This window comes from Scyliorhinus canicula, chromosome 15 (genome assembly GCF_902713615.1).
Source record: "Scyliorhinus canicula chromosome 15, sScyCan1.1, whole genome shotgun sequence".
In the NCBI taxonomy this organism is placed as follows: Eukaryota; Metazoa; Chordata; class Chondrichthyes; order Carcharhiniformes; family Scyliorhinidae; genus Scyliorhinus; species Scyliorhinus canicula.
In genome coordinates, this window is record NC_052160.1 from 77,079,424 (window position 1) to 77,099,798 (window position 20,375).

General features: G+C 47.7%; 1 protein-coding gene across 4 annotated transcripts in view; it reads right to left on the reverse strand.

Moving 5' to 3' along the window:
• Nucleotides 1-241: 241 nt before the first annotated feature.
• The window catches only part of zgc:153896 (uncharacterized protein LOC569930 homolog), an 85,930-nt gene continuing 65,796 nt past the window's right edge, over nucleotides 242-20,375 (reverse strand). For all 4 annotated transcript variants that reach the window (XM_038820580.1, XM_038820582.1, XM_038820583.1 and 1 more), the window contains 2 exons: nucleotides 20,097-20,214; nucleotides 242-755 (listed from right to left, as the gene is read on the reverse strand). In XM_038820580.1, coding sequence (XP_038676508.1) covers nucleotides 692-755; nucleotides 20,097-20,214 — 182 coding nt within the window. In that variant the 3' untranslated portion in view covers nucleotides 242-691. The remainder of the gene's footprint in view (nucleotides 756-20,096; nucleotides 20,215-20,375) is intronic.

Consider the following 20,375-nt stretch of genomic DNA (forward strand, 5'->3'; position numbering starts at 1 on the left):
GTGATGTGCATTGAACCTTGGGACCCAGATCACAATTTTGAAGTGCAAAGGAGTGAACCTCCTTCCCTTCCACACCCAACACCAGGCCTGTCAGTCCAGATTCACAGCAATGTGGTTGACTCTTAATTGCCCTCTGAATTTGCTGAGCAAGCCACTCAGCTCAAGGGCAGTTAGGTTTGGGCAATTAATGCTGCGCTTGCCAGTGACTCCTGCATTCTAGGAAAGAATAAGGGAAAACACCTTGCCAATTTCACTTCCTTTATTTGTAAGTTTCTATCATTTCAAATAAGAATTTTTTGAGTCTTATGTCCTCATTATTGTACTCAGAATAATCAATTCTATTTCCTGTAGCGAGCAACTACAGGTGTTATCTCAATCTCTGAATATCATTGATTGTTGTTTCAGCCTTAGGATAGTAGCAGATTAAGATTTTTATCTCAGCATGCAGTTCGATCACATCAATTTATGTAAAGAAACATTTAATCAAATTGTCTCCTTTTTTAAAGCAAAGATTTTAGCACCTTTCATTCTGGGGATGGACCCCTCTCAATGGGAACAATCAAACAAGAAAGATAGATTCCCCCAACTAACACAATGGCATTTCAAGATTGCTTTTACAAATGGATTTCAAACATTCTTTAAACATTTTTATAGCCGATAAATTAGCTGAAGTAATCTTTTCAGATGGATTTCAAAACGGTGTTGCTGAAGTTTCACATGCATTGGTATGCTGGGCAGGATTTCCTTGTTTAGATCTGATAATTAAGAAACAAGTTAGATATTACACAACTAAATGTTCCTCAAGCAAAAACATGCTTCGATCACATTAGTTTAGATAAAGTAAAAACCAACTTTGTAGTGGGCAAAGTATAAGTTCCTCTACATTATTTTCTCAATTCTGCATTGACTGTTTTTAATGAGTTCCAGTGGATTTCTTGACATATTTTTGAAGTAGCTGCATCCCATTTTAAAATAAAAGGCATTGTATCTAATTAACAATGACCGAATATGGGTGAGAAAAAACTTTTTCACACAGCAAGTGGTTGTGTCTGGAATACACTGCCTGGAAGTATAGAATTTACAGTGCTGAAGAAAATCTTATGAGGAAAGGCTGATGGACTTGAGGTTGTTTTCGTTAGAGAGAAGAAGGTTAAGAGGTGACTTAATAGAGGCATACAAAATGATCAGAGGGTTAGATAGGGTGGACAGTGAGAGCCTTCTCCCGCGGATGGAGGTGGCTAGCACGAGGGGACATAGCCTTAAATTGAGGGGTAATAGATATAGGACAGAGGTCAGAGGTGGGTTTTTTACGCAAAGAGTGGTGAGGCCGTGGAATGCCCTACCTGCAACAGTAGTGAACTCGCCAACATTGAGGGCATTTAAAAATTTATTGGATAAGCATATGGATGATAAGGGCATAGTGTAGGTTAGATGGCCTTTAGTTTTTTTTCCATGTCGGTGCAACATCGAGGGCCGAAGGGCCTGTACTGCGCTGTATCGTTCTATGAGGCCATTATGCCCATCGAGTCTGCACCAGCTCCTGGAAAGAGCACCCTACCCAAGGTTAACACCTCCACCCTATCCCCATAACCCAGTAACCCCACCCAACACTTAGGGAAAATTTTAGACACTAAGGGCAATTTATCATGGCCAATCCACCTAACCTGCACATCTTTGGACTGTGGGAGGAAACCGGAGTACCCGGAGGAAACCCACGTACACACGGGGAGGATGTGCAGACTCCGCACAGACAGTGACCCAAGCCGGAATCGAACCTGGGACCCTGGAGCTGTGAAACGATTGTGCTATCCACAATGCTACCGTGCTGCCCTTGTTGCTGATCAAAGCTGTTGCTTTGTCTCAGTTTTCAATTTTTTGCTTGTAACTATGACTTTATGAGTGCATTTTGAGTACACTTGACAATTGTTAATTTAGAGCCTGAAAGTATAAACTATTTCAACTTTTTGATTTATAACTCATGAAGCCCAGATCTTCCACGGAGCGACAATCACCATGGGTTACCACTGTTTGAAAATAGATTCAATTCCACATTTATTGCTGGGGCCACCGACCCTGGTGCCTCTAGACACATGGAGAATAATGTTTGCACTTTTAGAAAGGGAACACAACATTAGCATTGGGGGTGGGGGGAATAGAACATGTCGACTAACTGCCTTATGGTAAGCTCAAATTCCAGTGTGAATATATGTATATTTTTTAATGTTTTTATTGGTTTTCACATTTTATGTTACGGTATGCGAAATTACAAGTTGTATAACCGCACATAATACGTAGCAAAAACAACAAAGAAAAGATTAAAATTACAAAAGGGAAAAGCCAAAGAGAGAAAAAGAAAACATCAACTAATAAAGATCATTATATATCATTATATATATTTACATGTTCTTCTCTCTCCTCCCTCTGTGGCCGTGGTCCCCCTTTGGCCAATTTAACATAAGAACATAAGAACTAGGAGCAGGAGTAGGCCATCTGGCCCCTCGAGCCTGCTCCGCCATTCAATGAGGTCACGGCTGATTTTTTGTGGACTCAGCTCCACTTTCCGGCCTGAACACCATAACACCCTTTATTCTTCAAAAAACTATCTATCTTTATCTTAAAAACATTTAATGAAGGAACCTCTACTGCTTCACTGGGCAAGGAATTCCATAGATTCACAACCCTTTGGGTGAAGAAGTTCCTCCTAAACTCAGTCCTAAATCTACTTCCCCTTATCTTGAGGCTATGCCCCCTAGTTCTGCTTTCACCCGCCAGTGGAAACAACTTGCCCGCATCTATCCTATCTATTCCCTTCATAATTATATATGTTTCTATAAGATCCCCCCTCATCCTTCTAAATTCCAACGAGTACAGTCCCAGTCTACTCAACCTCTCCTCGTGATCCAACCCCTTCAACTCTGGGATTATCATAGAATTTACAGTGCAGAAGGAGGCCATTCATCCCATCGAGTCTGCACCGGCTCTTGGAAAGAGCACCCTACCCAAGGTCAACACCTCCACACTATCCCCATAACCCAGTAACCCCACCCAACACTAAGGGCAATTTATCATGGCCAATCCACCACATCTTTGGAATGTGGGAGGAAACCGGAGCACCCAGAGGAAACCCATGCACACACGGGGAGGATATGCAGACTCCGCACAGTCAGTGACCAAAGCCGGAAATGGAACCTGCGACCGTGGATCTGTGAAGCAATTGTGCTATCCAAAATGCTACCGTGCTGCCCTTAACCCAGTGAATCTCCTCTGCACAACCTCCAGTGCCAGTACGTCCTTTCTCAAGTAAGGAGACCAAAACTGAACACAATACTACAGGTGTGGCCTCACTAGGGGCTGTTTAGCTCACAGGGCTAATCGCTGGTTTTGAAAGCAGACCAAAGCAAGCCAGCAGCACGGTTCGATTCCCGTAACAGCCTCCCTGAACAGGCGCCGGAATGTGGCGACGAGGGGCTTTTCACAGTAACTTCATTTGAAGCCTACTCGTGACAATAAGCGATTTTCATTTCATTTCATTTCACTAACACCTTATACAATGGCAGCATAACCTCCCTAGTCTTAAACTCCATCCCTCTAGCAATGAAGGACAAAATTCCATTCGCCTTCTTAATCACCTGTAAACCAACTTTTTGCGACTCATGCACTAGCACACCCAGGTCTCTCTTCACAGCAGCATGCTTTAATATTTTATTATTTAAATAATAATCCCATTTGCTGTTATTCCTACCAAAATGGATAACCTCACATTTGTCAACATTGTATTCCATCTGCCAGACCCTAGCTCATTCACTTAACCTATCCAAATCCCTCTGCAGACTTCCAGTATACTCTGCACTTTTCGCTTTACCACTCATTTTAGTGTCATCTGCAAACTTGGACACATTGCCCTTGGTCCCCAACTCCAAATCATCTATGTAAATTGTGAGCAATTGTGGGCCCAACACTGTTCCCTGAGGGACACCACTAGCTACTGATTGCCAACCAGAGAAACACCCATTAATCCCCACTCTTTGCTTTCTATTAACCAGTTAATTAACCGGTTAATTAACCAATCCTCTATCCATGCTACTACTTTACCCTTAATGCCATGCATCTTTATCTTATGCAGCAACCTTTTGTGTGGAACCTTGTCCAGGTGGAAATCCAGATATACCACATCCATTGGCTCCCCGTTATCTACTGCACTGGTAATGTCCTCAAAAAATTCCACTAAATTAGTTAGGCACGACCTGCCCTTTATGAACCCATGCTGCGTCTGCACAATGGGACAATTTCTATCCAGATGCCTCGCTATTTCTTCCTTGATGATAGATTCCAGCATCTACCCTACTACTGAAGTTAAGCTCATTGGCCTATAATTACCCACTCTCTGCCTACCTCCTTTTTTAAACAGTGGTGTCACGTTTGCTAATTTCCAATCCACCGGGACCACCCCAGAGTCTAGTGAATTTTGGTAAATTATCACTAGTGCATCTGCAATTTCCCTAGCCATCTCTTTTAGCACTCTGGGATGCATTCCATCAGGGCCAGCAGACTTGTCTACCTTTAGCCCAATTAGCTTGCCCATCACTACCTCCTTAGTGATAACAATCCTCTCAAGGTCCTCACCTGTATTCCTATCTCATTTCTGTATTTCTATCTCATTGCCTCATTTCTATCAGTCACTGGCATGTTATTTGTATCTTCCACTGTTCAGTTCCTCAGCCATTTCCTCATCTCCAGTTATTAAATCTCCCTTCTCATCCTCTAAAGAACCAATATTTATCTTAGCCACTCTTTTTTGTTTTATATATTTGTAGAAACTTTTACTATCTGTTTTTATATTCTGAGCTAGTTTACTCTCATAATCTATCTTACTCTTTTTTAGTAGCTTTCTGTTGCCCCCTAAAGATTTCCCAGTCCTCTAGTCTTTCACTAATCTTTGCCACTTTGTATGCTTTTTCGTTCAATTTGATACTCTCCCTTATTTCCTTCGATATCCACGGTCGATTTTCCCTCTTACTACCGTCCTTCCTTTTTGTTGGTATAAACCTTTGCTGAGCACTGTAAAAAATCGCTTGGAAGGTTCTCCACTGTTCCTCAACTGTTCCACCATAAATTCTTTGCTCTCAGTCTACCTTAGCTAGTTCTTCTCTCATCCCATTGTAATCTCCTTTGTTTAAGCACAAAACACTAGTATTTGATTTTACCTTCTCACCCTCCATCTGTATTTTAAATTCCACCATATTGTGAGTGCTCCTTCCGAGAGGATCCTTAACTATGAGATCATGAATCAATCCTGTTTTTTGCCTCTGTTGTACTCCCCAGTGTGACCCGAGCCTTTATTAACTTCCGTATTTTTGTTGTGCATTCTGTTTTTTTACGTGCCGTCGGGCCGTCCCCTGCGGTTTAGTCACTTGTCCCTCACAATCTTTTTTGTGAGCCTTCGTGCTCCTTCCCCTTCTTCCTCCCCCCCCCCCCCCCCCCCCCCCCCCAACCGCCTTCTCTTCCCCCACCATTTCATTTTCCTTATGTTCCATGGCTTGTCCATGTCTCCCCCTTCCCTCCATGCTCTACTAGTTGCTGGTTACGAACAGGCCTTGGAACAAGTTGGTGACGTCCCGTGGAAGCCCTCTTCTCATTCCCAGATGGAAAATGTTATCTTCTTCAGTTGGAGGAATTCTGACAGTTCGGATAGCCAATCTGCAGCTTTGGGTGGTGACGCCGATGCCAACTAAGCAGGATTCCTCATCAGGCAATCAGGGACGCAGAGGTTAGGGTGTCGGCTTCTCCCCCCCCCCCCCCCCCCCCCCCCATTGAGAGTTCTGGCTGGTCTGAGACCCTGAAGAATGCCACTTTTGGGCATAGCTCCACCCTCACCCCCAAAACATTGGTCATTGCCTCAAGGAAGGTCGTCCAATACCCGACAAGTCTGGGGTATGCCCAGATCAAGTGGGTGTGGTTGGTGAGTCACCCTGGCACTGTTCACATTTGTCCTCCAACTCCGGGAAGAACCTATTCATTTGGGTTCTGTTTAGGTGCGCTCTGTCCACCACCTTTAGCTGCATTAGACTCAGCCCTGCGCATGTGGAGGTGAAGTTCACCCTGTGCAGTTCTTTGACCCAGAGTCCCCTTCCCTACTTTTATGCTTACTTCTTCCTCCCATTTTACCCTTCCCTCATCCAGGGGGAGTGTACCTCCTCCAATAGTCACCCATACATGTCCCCACTATTCCCCTTCCCTAGGTTACCTGCAACAGTTCCTCAACTTGCCTGGTATCTGGGGTATGTCACCATTTCCCGACGGAGGAAGTTTTTGGACCTGTATGTGTCTCAGTTTGTTTCTTTTGGGTGCTGGCACCTCTCCGTGTGTTCCTCCAGCTTTGCTAGTCTGCAATCTGTGTACATGTCTCTAACCCTCATTGCCCCTTTGAAGATGGCACCTTTTGAAGATGGCATCCATTGTTGCGGGTGAAAACCTGTGGTCGATACAGATGGGGGCTATAGTGGACATTTCAGTCAGGCCGAAGTGCTGCCTCATTTGATTGCACTTTCGGAGAGTGGCTACCACTAGAATGACTACGTGGCTCCTTGAATACTTGATCGGAGGGGACGGGAGTGCTGTCGTGACTAGGGCTCGGAGGGATGTCCCTTGGCAGGAACTCACCTCCATCCTCACCCATTCTGCTCCCAGTTCCTTCACCGATCCCCTCACTTTCTGCTGTGGCTGCCCAGTAGTAGAACTGTAGGTTTGGGAAGGTAAGGCATCCATGTTTCTTCACTTTGTAGGACCCTGTTTTGTTGGAATCTCGGGTTCTTCACCCACCCCCACACACACACACACACAAACACCATGGTTAGTTTATCTACCGTGTTGAAGAAGGGCTTGGGGATGTAGATCTTGAGGGAACTGAGCAGGAAGAGGAACCTGGGCAGTATACTGCTCATCTGCACTCTCCCTGCCAGCGAGAGTGGGAGTGGGCCCCACCTCTGCAGATCCCTTTTGACTTCCTCCACCAGACTCATCAGGTTCCATTTGTGGATCCATTCCCAGTCATGGGCTGTTTGGATCCCCAGGTAGCGGAATTTGGTTTGGGCTTGTTTGAACGGTAGTCCCTCCAGCTCCATCCCTTCTCCTTGTGGGTTCACCAGGAAGATTTCACTTTTGCTCAGGTTGGGTTTGCAGTTCAAGAAGACTCTGAACTCCTTCAGGAGCTTCATGATCCCTTCCATGCTGGCTTAGTGGTTTGAGAGTAGAGGATAAGGTCATTCACATAGAGTGAAACACTATGCTCTCTGTCCCCTCTCTGAATATCCCTCCAGTCCTTCGCCATCTGAGGGCGATCGCTAGTGGCTCTATGCCAGAGCGAATAGCAGCAGGGATTGTGGGCATCGCTGTCTTGTACCTCTGCAGCAGGAGTATTTAAAGCTGGTGGTGTTTGTCCGTACACTCGCTATGAACATAGAACATAGAACAGTACAGCACAGAACAGGCCCTTCGGCGCTCAATGTTGTGCTGAGCCATGATCACCCTACTCAAACCCACGTATCCACCCTATACCCGTAACCCAACCCCCCCCTTAACCTTACTTTTATTAGGACACTACGGGCAATTTAGCATGGCCAATCCACCTAACCCGCACATCTTTGGACTGTGGGAGGAAACCGGAGCACTCAGAGGAAACCCACGCACACAGGGGGAGGATGTGCAGACTCCACACAGACAGTGACCCAGCCGGGAATCGAACCTGGGACCCTGGAGCTGTGAAGCATTTATGCTAACCACCATGCTACCCTGCTGCCTGGGTGAGATGTAAATAGTTTCACCTAGGAGGTGAGCCATGGTCATGTCCAAAACATTCCAGTATGTCAATGAGGTACTTCCATTTGACTCTGTCGAAAGTCTTTTCTGCATCCAGGGAGATGATCACTTCTGGTGTTCTCTCCTCAGATGGGGTCATTATCATGTTCAGCAGGTACCTGGGCCGAGATTCTCCGAGCCTCTGCCCGCAATCGTGCTCGGCGCAGGGACGCAGAATGGGTGTCAGACCCGCGATCGGGTCCAACCCTGCTCCCACAATTCTCCGGACACTGGCGCGGTCGACACAGCGACAGTCGGGGGCCATTGAAAGAGGACCCCGTGGCGATTCTCCACTAACAACTGCCCGAGTTCCCTGCCAACATGGTTCGCTCATGGTTCCACCCGACGGGAGCACGGAGTGGCAGCTGCCGACTCAGTCCGGGGCCGCCTTGATGGGGGGTGGGGGAATCCGTCACTGGGGGGGGGGGGCTCCAGGACGGCAAGGCTTGCAATCGGGGGCCACCAATTGGCAGGCGCATGCAATCTTGGGGGGGGAGGCGCTATATTGTTGGGGGAGGGAGCAGCAGGGCACAGGAGGAGTGAGAAGAAGGAAGGGGGGGGATGGACCCGCAATGCGGAGGTTCTTGCGGCGCAACCAATTTCCTTGATCCTCGTCCTTCACCTTTAGTGTCCATTGCATGCACCTTGCCATTCCTGACTCCAGGATGGCAATCTGATCACCCTGGTTGGTCGAGACCTTCTCCAGCTCTCTGATCGTTGCTTCCTGAGTCTCCAGTCACCTTTCCCAGTACCTTTGGCAGGGTGACCAGCGCCACTTTTATTGTTGCCATCATCTCTCGAGGTTTACAGCATGAAACTGGCCCCACGGCCCAACTTGTCCATGCCGCCCAGTTTGTACCACTAAGCTAGTCCCAATTGCCCATATTTGGCCCATATCCCTCGATATCCATCTTTCCCCAAAACTGTCTGAATGCTTTTCAAAAGACAAAGTAGTCCCAAAGAACAAAGAACAAAGAAAAGTACAGCACAGGAACAGGCCCTTCGGCCCTCCAAGCCCGTGCCGACCATGCTGCCCGACTAAACGACAATCTTCTACACTTCCTGGGTCCGTATCCCTCTATTTCTATCCTATTCATCTATTTGTCAAGATGCCCCTTAAATATCACTATCGTCCCTGCTTCCACCACCTCCTCCAGCAGCGAGTTCCAGGCACCCACTATCCTCTGTGTAAAAAACTTGCCTCGTACATCTACTCTAAGCCTTGCCCCTCGCACCTTAAACCTGTGCCCCCTAGTAATTGACCCCTCTACCCTGGGGAAAAGCCACTGAGTATCCATTCTGTCTATGCCCCTCATAATTTTGTAGACCTCTATCAGGTGGCCCCTCAACCTACGTCGTTCCTGTGAGAACAAACCGAGTTTATTCAACCGCTCCTCATAGCTAATGCCCTCCATACCAGGCAACATCCTGGTAAATCTCATCTGCACCCTCTCTAAAGCCTCCACATCCCTCTGGCACTGTGGCAACCAGAATTGAACACTATACTCCAAGTGTGGCCTAACTAAGGTTCTATACAGCTGCAACATGACTTGCCAATTCTTATACTCAATGCCCCGGCCAATGAAGGCAAGCATGCTGTATGCCTTCTTGACTACTTTCTCCACCTGTGTTGCCCCTTTCACTGACCTGTGGACCTGTACACCTAGATCTCTCTGACTTTCAGTACTCTTTAAGGTTCTGCCATTCATTGTATATTACCTACCTGCATTTGACCTTCCAAGATGCATTACCTCACATTTGTCTGGATTAAACTCCATCTGCCATCTCTCCGCTCAAGTCTCCAAACGATCTAAATCCTGCTGAATCCTCTGACAGTCCTCATCGCTATCCGCAATTCCACCAACCTTTGTGTCGTCTGCAAAGTTACTAACAAACTTACTAACTTACTGCAAACTTTCCCGCCTCTACTACTGACTCTGGCAGCTTGTTCCAGACACTCACCACCTTCTGTATGAAATAAATTGTCCCTCTGGACCCTTATGTATCTCTCCCCCCTCACCTTAAACCTATGCCCTCTAGTTTTAGTCTCCCCTTCATTTGGGAAAAGATGTTGACCTTATCTATGCCCCTCATTATTTGATATACCGCTTTAAGATCACCCCTAAGCCTCCTACACACCATGGAAAAATTCCTAGTCTCTGGTTTCCTTCCACAAGTCCTGAAAAACGTGCTGTTAGGTGAATTGTGCATTCTGAATTATCCCTCAGTGTACCCGAACAGGCGACAAGGAGCTTTTCACAGTAACGCCATTGCAGTGTTAATGTAAGCCTACTTGTGACACTAATAAAGATTATTATTATCTAGCCTCCCTTCATAACTCAAACCATCAAGTCCCGGTAGTGTCCTAGTAAATCTTTTCTGCACTCTTTCTAGTTTAATAATATCCTTTCTATAATAGGCTGACCAGAACTGTATTTAGTATTCCAAGTGTATTCAGCAACACATCTAACTCCTGTATTCAGTGTTCTGACCAATGAAACCAAACATGCCGAATGCCTTCTTCATCATCCAGTCCACCTGTGACTCCACTTCCGAGGAGCTGGGAACCTGTAGCCCTAGATCTCTTTGTTCTATAATTCTCCCCAACACCCTACCATTAACTGAGTAGGTCCTGCCCCGATTCGATCGACCAAATGCATCACCTCAGATTTATCTCAATTAAACTCCATCTGCCATTTATCAGCCCACTGACCCAACTGATCAAGATCCCGTTGCAATCCTTGATAACCATCTTCACTGTCCACTCTGTCAGGTCAGTCAGGGGATAGTTAGGTGGTGGGGTGATAGTCGGGTCGGCTGTTAATTGTTGGAGGGGTGTATCGAGGTTATTCATGAAGGCACGTCTTGCATCTTTAACTTTGTCTATATATATATTTCTGGAACATACCTCTTCATTCACCTGAGGAAGGAGCAGTGCTCCGATAGCTAGTGTTTGAAACAAACCTGTTGGACTTTAACCTGGTGTTGTAAGACTTCTTACTGTACTCTGCCACCAATCTTGGTGTCGTCTGCAAACTTACTAACCATGCCTCCTAAATTCTCATCCAAATCATTAATATAAATAACAAATAACAGTGGACCCAGCACAGAGTCCTGAGGCACACCGCTGGTCACAGGCCTCCAGTTTGAAAAACAATCCTCTACAGTGTTTTTCAAACTTTTTTCCCAGGGACCCAATTTTACCAACCAGCCAACCTTCGGGACCCAACCCGGCCGACCTTCACGACCCACGCCGGCCGACCTGCGCGATCCACCATTTTCTCTTACCTTGTTTGTTGCTGACAAAAATGGAGGAACTAGTTTTGGGTCCCTTTGTCCCCAATGGTCCCTTTGGCCCCCCGAATTTGAAAAAAAAAGGCTGCGACCATATAAAACAAAATGTGGCCGCACTGTGCATGCATGCCCGATCATGCACTGCATGTGCAGTGGGTCGAATTTTTTAAACCTGTTCCTGGCCATTTTGAAGGCCGCTCGCAGCCGGCATTATTAAAAGCCAGCTGCTGCGGCCGTCGCGCGTGGATTTGCATGATCACAACGCAACGGAGGGTTCCGCGACCCACCCACGGGTCGCGCCCCTGAGTTTGACAATGCCTGCTCTTCAACAACCCTTTGTCATCTGTCGTCAAGCCAATTTTGTATCCAATTTGCTGTCTCACCCTGATGCCATGAGATTTAACCTTCTGCAACAACCTAACATGAGATACCTTGGGAGCGATTCTCCGCTCCCCACGCCGGGTGGGAGAATCGCGGGATGGCCGGGCGACTCACGACACCCCCTGGCGCCCCCTGCGATTGTCCCACCATCCGCTCGGAAGAATCGCTGGTCGCCGTTCTTCCCGGCGACCGGCGAATCTCCGGCCCGGATGGGCCGAACGGCCTGCCGTTTCCGACCTGTTCCGACAGCGGCAACCACACCTGGTCGCTGCCGTCGTGAACATGGGCGCCAAATGCTCGTTTGTAGCATGTAGGGGGCGGAGAGGGGAGTGAGCACCACGGCAGTGCTCGGGAGGGGACTGGCCCGCGATCGGTGCCCACCGATCGTCGGGCCGGCGTCTTAAAGCGATGTACCCTTTCCCCTCTGCCGCCCCGCAAGATTAAGCCGCCACGTCTTGCGGGGCAGCAGAGGGGAAGATGGCAACCGCGCATGCGCGGGTTTGAGCCGTCAGCCGTTGCGACATCAGCCGCGCATGCACGGGTTGGAGCCGGCCAACCTGGCATGCGTGGCTGACGTCACTTAGGCGCCGCCGTTGCGTCACTCTTGGCATGCCACCTTGACGCAAACGTCAAGGACCGGTGGCCGAGAGTTACGGAGTGCCGCTCCTAGACCCCCGGGTGGGGGTGAATAAGGTGAGAGGAGTGGCCTCCGAGGCCGTCGTGAAACTCGGCCGAGTTCACGACGGCCTTCCCGGGAGCGGAGAATTCCGCCCCTTGTCAACGGCCTTGCTCAGTCCATGTTGACAACTTCAACTGCATTGCCCTCATCTAATTGGTTACTGCTTCAGAAAACTCAATTAAATTCGTGAGACATTGGGCGGAATTCTCCAACCCCCTGCTGGATTGGAGAATCGCCGGGGGGGGCCGGGGGGGGCAGGGGGGGGGGGGGGGGGGCGGGGTGAATTCCACCCCGCCTCTCCGACACCGGATGCCGGTTTTCGGGCGGGGTTCGCGCCGTGCTGGTCGGGGGCTGTTGGCAGCCCCCCCCCCAATTCTCCGGATCCTGATGGGCCGAGCGGCCACCTGTTTTTGGCCAGTCCCGCCGGCGTGAAATAGACATGCTCCACTCCGGTGAGATGTGGCTTGGAGGGCAGCTTGTGGTGTCCTCGGGGGGGGGCGGTATTCGACCCCAGGGAGAGGGAGGAGATGGGCCCCACGGTAGCCTGGCCAGTGATCGGGGCCCACCGATCTGCAGGCAGGCCGGTGCCTTGAGGGCATTCTTTGCCTCCGTGCCGGCCTCTGTAAGGCTCCGCCATGGCCGGCGCAGAGAAGAAACACCCTACGCATGCGCAGGAAACATGTCGGTGGTTCTGCGCCATGCGCCAGAACATGCCAGCAGTCCTGCGCATGCGCCAACATGCGCAGGCCCACGGCGGCCCTTACTCTGGAGGATTCTGCAACTTCCGGGCGGCCCGACGCCGGAGTGATTCGCGCCACTCTTGCTGCCGGTATGGGCCGCACTGCCAATTGCAGGAGAAGCCCGCCCATGATTTTCCACTCAAAAAGCCATGCTGAGTGTTCCTAATCAGTCCTTGCCTCTCTAAATGCCTGTAAGATCTTGTCTGTCAGAATACCTTCTGCAACTTACCCACCACCGATGTTAGGCATCTGTAGTTCTCAGGCTTTTCCCTTTGGGCCCTTCTTAAAGCAATGCACAACATTTGCTACCCTCCAATGTGCAGGCACCTCACCTGTGGCTGTCAACGATTCAAATATCTCTGCTAGGGGACCCGCAATTTCCTCCCAAGCCTCCCACAACGTCCTGGGATACATTTAATCAGATCCTGGGGATTTATCTACCTTGATGCACTTTAAGACTTCCTGCACCTCCTTCTCTGAAATATGTACAGTCCTCAAGACATCACTATTTATTTCTCCAAGTTCCCTGACATCCATGCCTTTCTCAACAGTAAATACCGATGAGAAATATTTATTTAAGATCTCTTGTGGATCCACACATAGATGACCTTATAGATTCTTAGGAGGCCCTACTTTGATGGCAATCTGGAGTTTCTGCATTAGAAACTCCCTCCATTCATTCATTGTGTATGAGCCCTGTGTGTGGTCATACGGTTCCTCCCAATCAGATGTGACCAGGACTAGCCACCCCCTTGGTCCTCCTCGCAAGGCTCTCACTGCCTTTGCCACCTTTCTGGCCTGGAGTTGCTGCTGCTTGGCATGCCTTGTCTTGATGGTGTTGGAGGAGGGTGAAGGGTCTTACTCCCTGTTTCAATTATCTATTTTGGGCTGAAAGCACCTAAATCTCAGTTTCCAGGAGGAAACTGCGTCCGCTCATAACATCCCCGTCACCGGAAGTCCTGTGTGAATATTATGGGTAAGTGAATCACTGAGTGAATGGATTGGAGTAGGGTAGCAGGTTGGTGGGTGGGTAGTTGGATTCGGTCAGGTAGTCAGTTGGGACATAGTCAGGTCAGTCGGGGGATAGTTAAGTGGTGGGGTGGTAGTCGGGTCGGGTGTTAATTGTTGGAGGGGTGTATTGAGGTTATTCATGAAAGCCTGTCTTCTCAACCTTGTCCCTTGCCTGAGGTGTGGTAATCCTCAGGTTAGATCACCACCAGTCAACTCTCCCCCCTCAAAGGGGAAAACAAGTCATCTAGGACTATGATGACTTTACATAGAAAGGGGACTCAGGGAGTCAGTATGAGTGATTGGAGGGAGTCGGTTCTGGAGTTAGACTAGGGTTTTTCTGTCCAACATTTCCTGGGGTAAGTGTAAAAGCTGTGCGACTCAACTACGACTTGCCAGGTGAAAATTTACAAATTTGCTTTTGAAGTTTCACTATATACAAAAGAGGTCAAAGAATGCCATCTTACTCCTTAAATCCCTGGGCATTGACTGGCCAGCGCTAAACCGCTATTTCAACTGCTCCGCAAGGTCTGCCCCATCTCCTTCCCCCTTCAAGTTATTTATTACCCTATTAATACACACAACTATTTACAATAATAGTCCATTAAGAAATGGTGGGGGTAACATAGTATAGTCACTCAAAATTTCAGTCTTTCAGGAGATTTCTAAACTCTATGAGAACACCTCAGCTCTCTGATTGCCTCTGCCTCAGTTCAGATCGCGATCTCTTGAGCAGCAGTTGGGTGGTTTGCAATTTCAGGAAGCGTATTAGTGCAGACATCTGTTTCAGTTCCCATTGAAACAACACAGGGTCCTTTCTCTGGAGTAACCGGTCCCACTGAACTTGTCACTATTGGAGGAATGCTCCTGAATGAGGTTTTTTTTTGTTCAAGCCAGGTGCATTCTGTTTGGCTCAGCACTTAATTTGGATACGGCCAAAACAGATAGAATCTCAGAATTTGTATCTTTCCAGAGGATGATCTCCCCTCAACAATAGCATTCAAAATTTCTGGGTTGTTTACCCATTTTATTTTATTTTGTCCCCTGCTTTGCTCGGTGAGTTTTTGCTTTATCTGTTCTGCGCACTCAACTCTGCCCTCTCAATTTGTAAAGCCTTGAGCAATACCTGATACACCTGGCCTACCTGCACTAACTCAAATGCGCCTTTTCCACACTCTCAATCGCATGAGCAATTTCCATGGCTTTCTCTTGGGGATGGCTCAGGGCATAAGATATAGCAAAACCTTGTGGTAAGCTTTTTTGGGAGACCTTTAAGGTTCAGGAATAGGCTACTAAAACTAAAATCAAAAGAGCTAAGATGAACTATGAACGGAAACAAGCAGAAAACATAAATACTCAAACCAAAAGCTTCTATCAGTATATAAAGAGGAAGAGAATAGCTAAAGTAAATGTTGGCCCTTTAGAGGATGATACTGGTGAAGAAACAATAAGGTTATAGGGCTGGATTCTCCGATTTGGAGACTATGTCCTGACTCCGGTGTGGGAATGGTGGCGTTTTACAACTGGAAATCGGTGCAAAACGGCCACCGTTCCTCCGTCTGGTGGCGGCTAGCAGGCAGGCAGCATAGAGCACCCGATTCTAGCTGCCGATACTACCGGGGAATTGGCAGGTCCATGGCCGCACATGCGCACGACGGAGGCCTGCAGCAGCCACGCTGTGCAACATGGTGCCAGCTGGGTGCAGACCTGGCCTGCCAAATAGTGCCCCCCTTTGGCCAGACTGTCCATCCCCGGACCACCCCCCACCAGTACCCCCAGTCCCTGCCACAGCACCCCCTATCCACGGATCGGCTCTCCCCCGACTGTGGTGGCGCTGGACTCAGTCCGCAGCCATCACACTGAGTTCCCGGAAAAAAACATGAGAGACGCATGCCGTTGGGAACTCAGCAGGTTGGGGGCGGAACATCGGGGGGAGAGCCTCAGGCAACGTCCTGAGGCCATCCATGCAGCATGCAGCGTACGTCTAGAGCACCCTGTTTTGGAGGGGGCGGAGCATCGCAAAAGTGGCACTGCCCCCGACTTTGGCACCAACATGGAGAATCCAGCTGATCGCCGAATGCGATTTTGGTGTAGGAGACCGGAGAATCCTGCCCATGACATTTCAAAACTCCCTGAATTCTGGAAAGGTCCCGGTGGATTGGAAGCATGCTAATGTAATGCCGCTATTCACAAAGGGAGAGAGGAAAAGTGTAGGAAACTATTGACTGGTTAGCTTTACCTCTGTGGTAGGGAAGTTGCTGGAATCAATCATTAAAGATAGAGGATTGACTGAGAGTTGAGACAAATGGGTCCTTCTCTGATGAACTGTAACCAGTGGGGTGCCACAGGGGTCAGCCCTTGGACTTCAACTTTTTACAATCTATATAAATGATAAATTGCCCTTAGTGACCAAACAAAAAAGGTCAGGTTGGGTTATGAGGATAGGATGGAGGTGTGGGATTAGGGTGGAGGTATGGGCTTAGGTAGGGTGCTCTTTCCAAGGGCTGGTGCAGACTCGATAGGCCAAATGACCTCCTTCTGCACTGTAAATTCCATGATTCTATGACTGGAGTATATAAGTAGAGAAGTGTTGTTGCAATTGTATAGGGTGTTGGTGAGACCACAACTGGAGTGATGGTTTCCTTATTTGAGGAAGGATGTGGTGGCATTGCAGGCAGTTCAAAGGAGGTTCACCATATTGATTGCGGGAATGAAAGGTTTGACATATGAGGAGAAATTGCACAGTTTGGGTTTATGCTCACTGGAGTTTAGAAGAATGAGAGTGGATCTGATCGAGGTGGATTAAATATTAAAAGGGATTGATGAAGTAAATGTAGACCGAACGTTCCCCCTTATGGGGCAAAGTGGAGTTAGAAGTCACAGATAGGCTGAGAGGTGGTAGATTTAATTTGGAGATGAGGAGGAACTACTTCTTGCAGAGAGTGGTGAATTTGTGGAACATGCTGCCCCATAGTGTGGCAGAGTCTGAATCATTAAATGGTTTCAAGGAGGAGATAATATATTTCTGATTTTAAAAAACAGGTTAAAGGGATATGGGGAACAGGTGGATTAGAGATGAGGAAGAGATCACTCATGATCTGATTGAATGACAGAGCAGACGTGAAGGGCTGAATTTCCTATTGCTGTTCTGAATTCCAATGTTCTTATGTCAAATCTTATTTTATGCTCAAAGCTTTTCCTGTACTTTAATGTTATTCACACCGCAAACAAATCTGTTTTGCAGCATGTCACTCAGCAATGATCCAAATTTGAATAGGTCTGCTGATTTTCTTAGTCTTTCCGTGCATGTCACAATCACCTCAACTAGAACTCTTACAGCAGTGTCAAACCTAAAACACTGCATGATGATAGATGGTCGTAGGTTGGAATAATTCTATTCCAATATTACAAGGTCGTCATAAAATTAGAATCAGGAATTTCTGGAGATGTTAGGTTTCTAATGAGATTGTAAGTTTGTGGTCCACATACTGTAAACAGAATGATGTTTGCTCATGCTCTCCTGTCATTTCATTAGAGGTGAAGAAATAGCAAAGTCTTTCAATATACTGAATGATCACCAAAGAAAAGGACTTTGTGGAAGATGTTTCTTGGATCAGGTGTGTAGATAATTCCTAGATTCATAGAATTTACAGAGTAGAAGGAGGCCATTTGGCCCATCAAGTCTGCACCGGCTCTTGGAAAGAACACCCTTCCCAACCACACACCTCCACCCTATCCCCAAGAACCCAGTAACCCCACCCAACACTAAGGGCAATTTTGGACACTAAGGGCAATTTATCATGGCCAATCCACCTAACCTGCACATCTTTGGACTGTGGGAGGAAACCGGAGCACCCGGAGGAAACCCACGCAGACACAGGGAGAACGTGCAGACTCCAATAGTGACCCAAGCCGGGAATCGAACCTGGGACCCTGGAGCTGTGAGGCAATTGTGCTAATCACTATGCTACCATGCTGCCCCTAAAGTTTGGGTCATGTTGACATCAAAAAGAAGGTATTGGGTGTTTTAAAAGATATTAAGGTAGATCAGTCTCCTGGGCCTGATAGGATTGACCCCAGAATACTGAGGGAAGCAAGGGAGGAAATTACTGGGTCCTTGTATCCTCATTGGTTACAGGTGAAGTCCCAGAATACTGGAGAATAGCTAATGTGATAACAGTGGTTAAGAAAGGTCACAGGGATAATCGAGGATAATCCAGGTGAGCCTCACATCAGTAGTAGTGACACATAGTGTTGAGGATTGTCAGAGGTTACAGCAAGACATAGATAGGTTGGAGACTTGGGCAGAGAAATGGCAAATGGAGATTCGTCTGGACAAGTGTGAGATAATGCATTTTGGTAGGTCTAACATAAAGGTGAAATATACAGTAAATTGCAAAACTCTTAGGAATATAGAAAGTCAGAGAGATCTGGATGTACAGGTCCACAGATCTTTGCAAGTGTTGCACAAGTGGACAAAGTAGTCAAGATAGCATACAAAATACTTGCCTTCATTGGACGGGGCATTGAGTACATAAAATGGTAAGTCATGCTACAGTTGCATAGAACCTTGGTAAGGCCACATTTGGAATATTGCGCACAATTCTGGTTGCCACACTACCAGAAGGATGTGGAGGCTTTGGAGAGGGTGCAGAGGAGGTTTACCAGGATGTTGCCGGACTGGAGGGTGTAAGTTATGCAGAGAAGCTGAATATACTTGGACTGTTTTCATTACAATGACGGAGGTTGAGGGGCGACCTGAAAGAGATCTACAAGATTATGAGGGGCATGGATAGAGTGGATGGGCAGACACTCTTTCCCAGGGTGGAGGGGTCAGTCACCAGGGGGCATAGGTTTAAGGTCCGTGGGGCAAAGTTTAGAGGAGATGTGCGAGGCAGGCTTTTTATGCAGAGGGTGGTGAGTGCCTGGAACGCGTTGCCAGGAGAGGTTGTGGAAGAAGATGCATTAACGGTGTTCAAAAGGCATCTCGACAAACACATGGATAGGATGGGTATAGAGGGTTACGGCACTAGGAAGTGCTGAGGGTTTTGGCCAAGGGTGGTATCATGATCGGTACAGGCTTGGAGGGCTGAAGGGCCTGTTCTTTGTTCTTTGAACCCAGTGTTTAGTCTCTGGGTCATTTTGAACTTTGATGACAGACCTTTCCCCTCTAATTCCAGGAGCTGATGACTGCAGTCCCGATTTACCTTGTTGCCAAATGTTCCACAATACTTGGCAGGTGAAAGTTGACAACATTTGTTTGTTCAGGTTTAATGATATGCAAATGAGGACAAACAACACCACCCTAATCCTTAACTGGAGGGGGGCCTCACGGTAGCATGGTGGTTAGCATCAATGCTTCACAGCTCCAGGGTCCCAGGTTCGATTCCCGGCTGGGTCACTGTCTGTGTGGAGTCTGCACGTCCTCCCCGTGTGTGCGTGGGTTTCCTCCGGGTGCTCCGGTTTCCTCCCACAGTCCAAAGATGTGCGGGTTAGGTGGATTGGCCATGCTAAATTGCCCGTAGTGTAAGGTTAATGGGGGGATTGTTGGGTTACGGGTTACGTGGGTTTAAGTAGGGTGATCATTGCTCGGCACAACATCGAGGGCTGAAGGGCCTGTTCTGTGCTGTACTGTTCTAACTTAACTCCCCGGGCGCGGACTGCAGGCTAAACAACTTCAATCACTGCTTTGCGAGTGTGGACGGGCGCTCTGCGAGTTAACCGATCAATTGTCGCTCTGCAAGTTTGGACTCGCGCTCTGCCGCTCCACGGGTTCTGCCGTGCCACCACAGTAACTGTGATTCAGGCAAGTCCCACAAAACCGTCTAAAGCTTCCGACTCTAGTTCAGAGTTGGAGACTTGAGGAGGGTCCGGCAGAAAAATGCAAATGGTGGTCGAAAGTTCAAACTTCCCAGGTAATTCCCAAATCGGTGAGTGCATCTGGACATCTGTGGGACCCCAATGCATATCTTGGGTTATCTGGACCCTGATAATCTGGAGCTTGAATGATCTGAGCCATAATTGTTTGCTGTCAGTGTTGGGGAGGGAACTATACCAGTCAATTGTTTTTCATTGCACCGTTAATGTAAGCCTATTTGTGACACTAATAAAGCTTATTATTATTATGAATGTTTTCTTACCTTTTATTTCTTTTAACAGCATTGTAAGTCACAAGTATTATAGCTATTAAGACCAGGAATGTGAGGACGGCACTTAAAGCTATGACTGAAGATGGGTGATCTGATGTTCTGGGCTCCTCTGCAAGACATAAGAAAATGATGCGAATGTAAGTTGCTATTTCACATTCCTTTTTGTGTGTCTACTGATAATATCAAACTTCAGCCACTTTTACTGAAATGTACGACTGCCATTAAAAAGCTACATCATTGTCCAATATATATAGAGTAAATCAGTTCTTC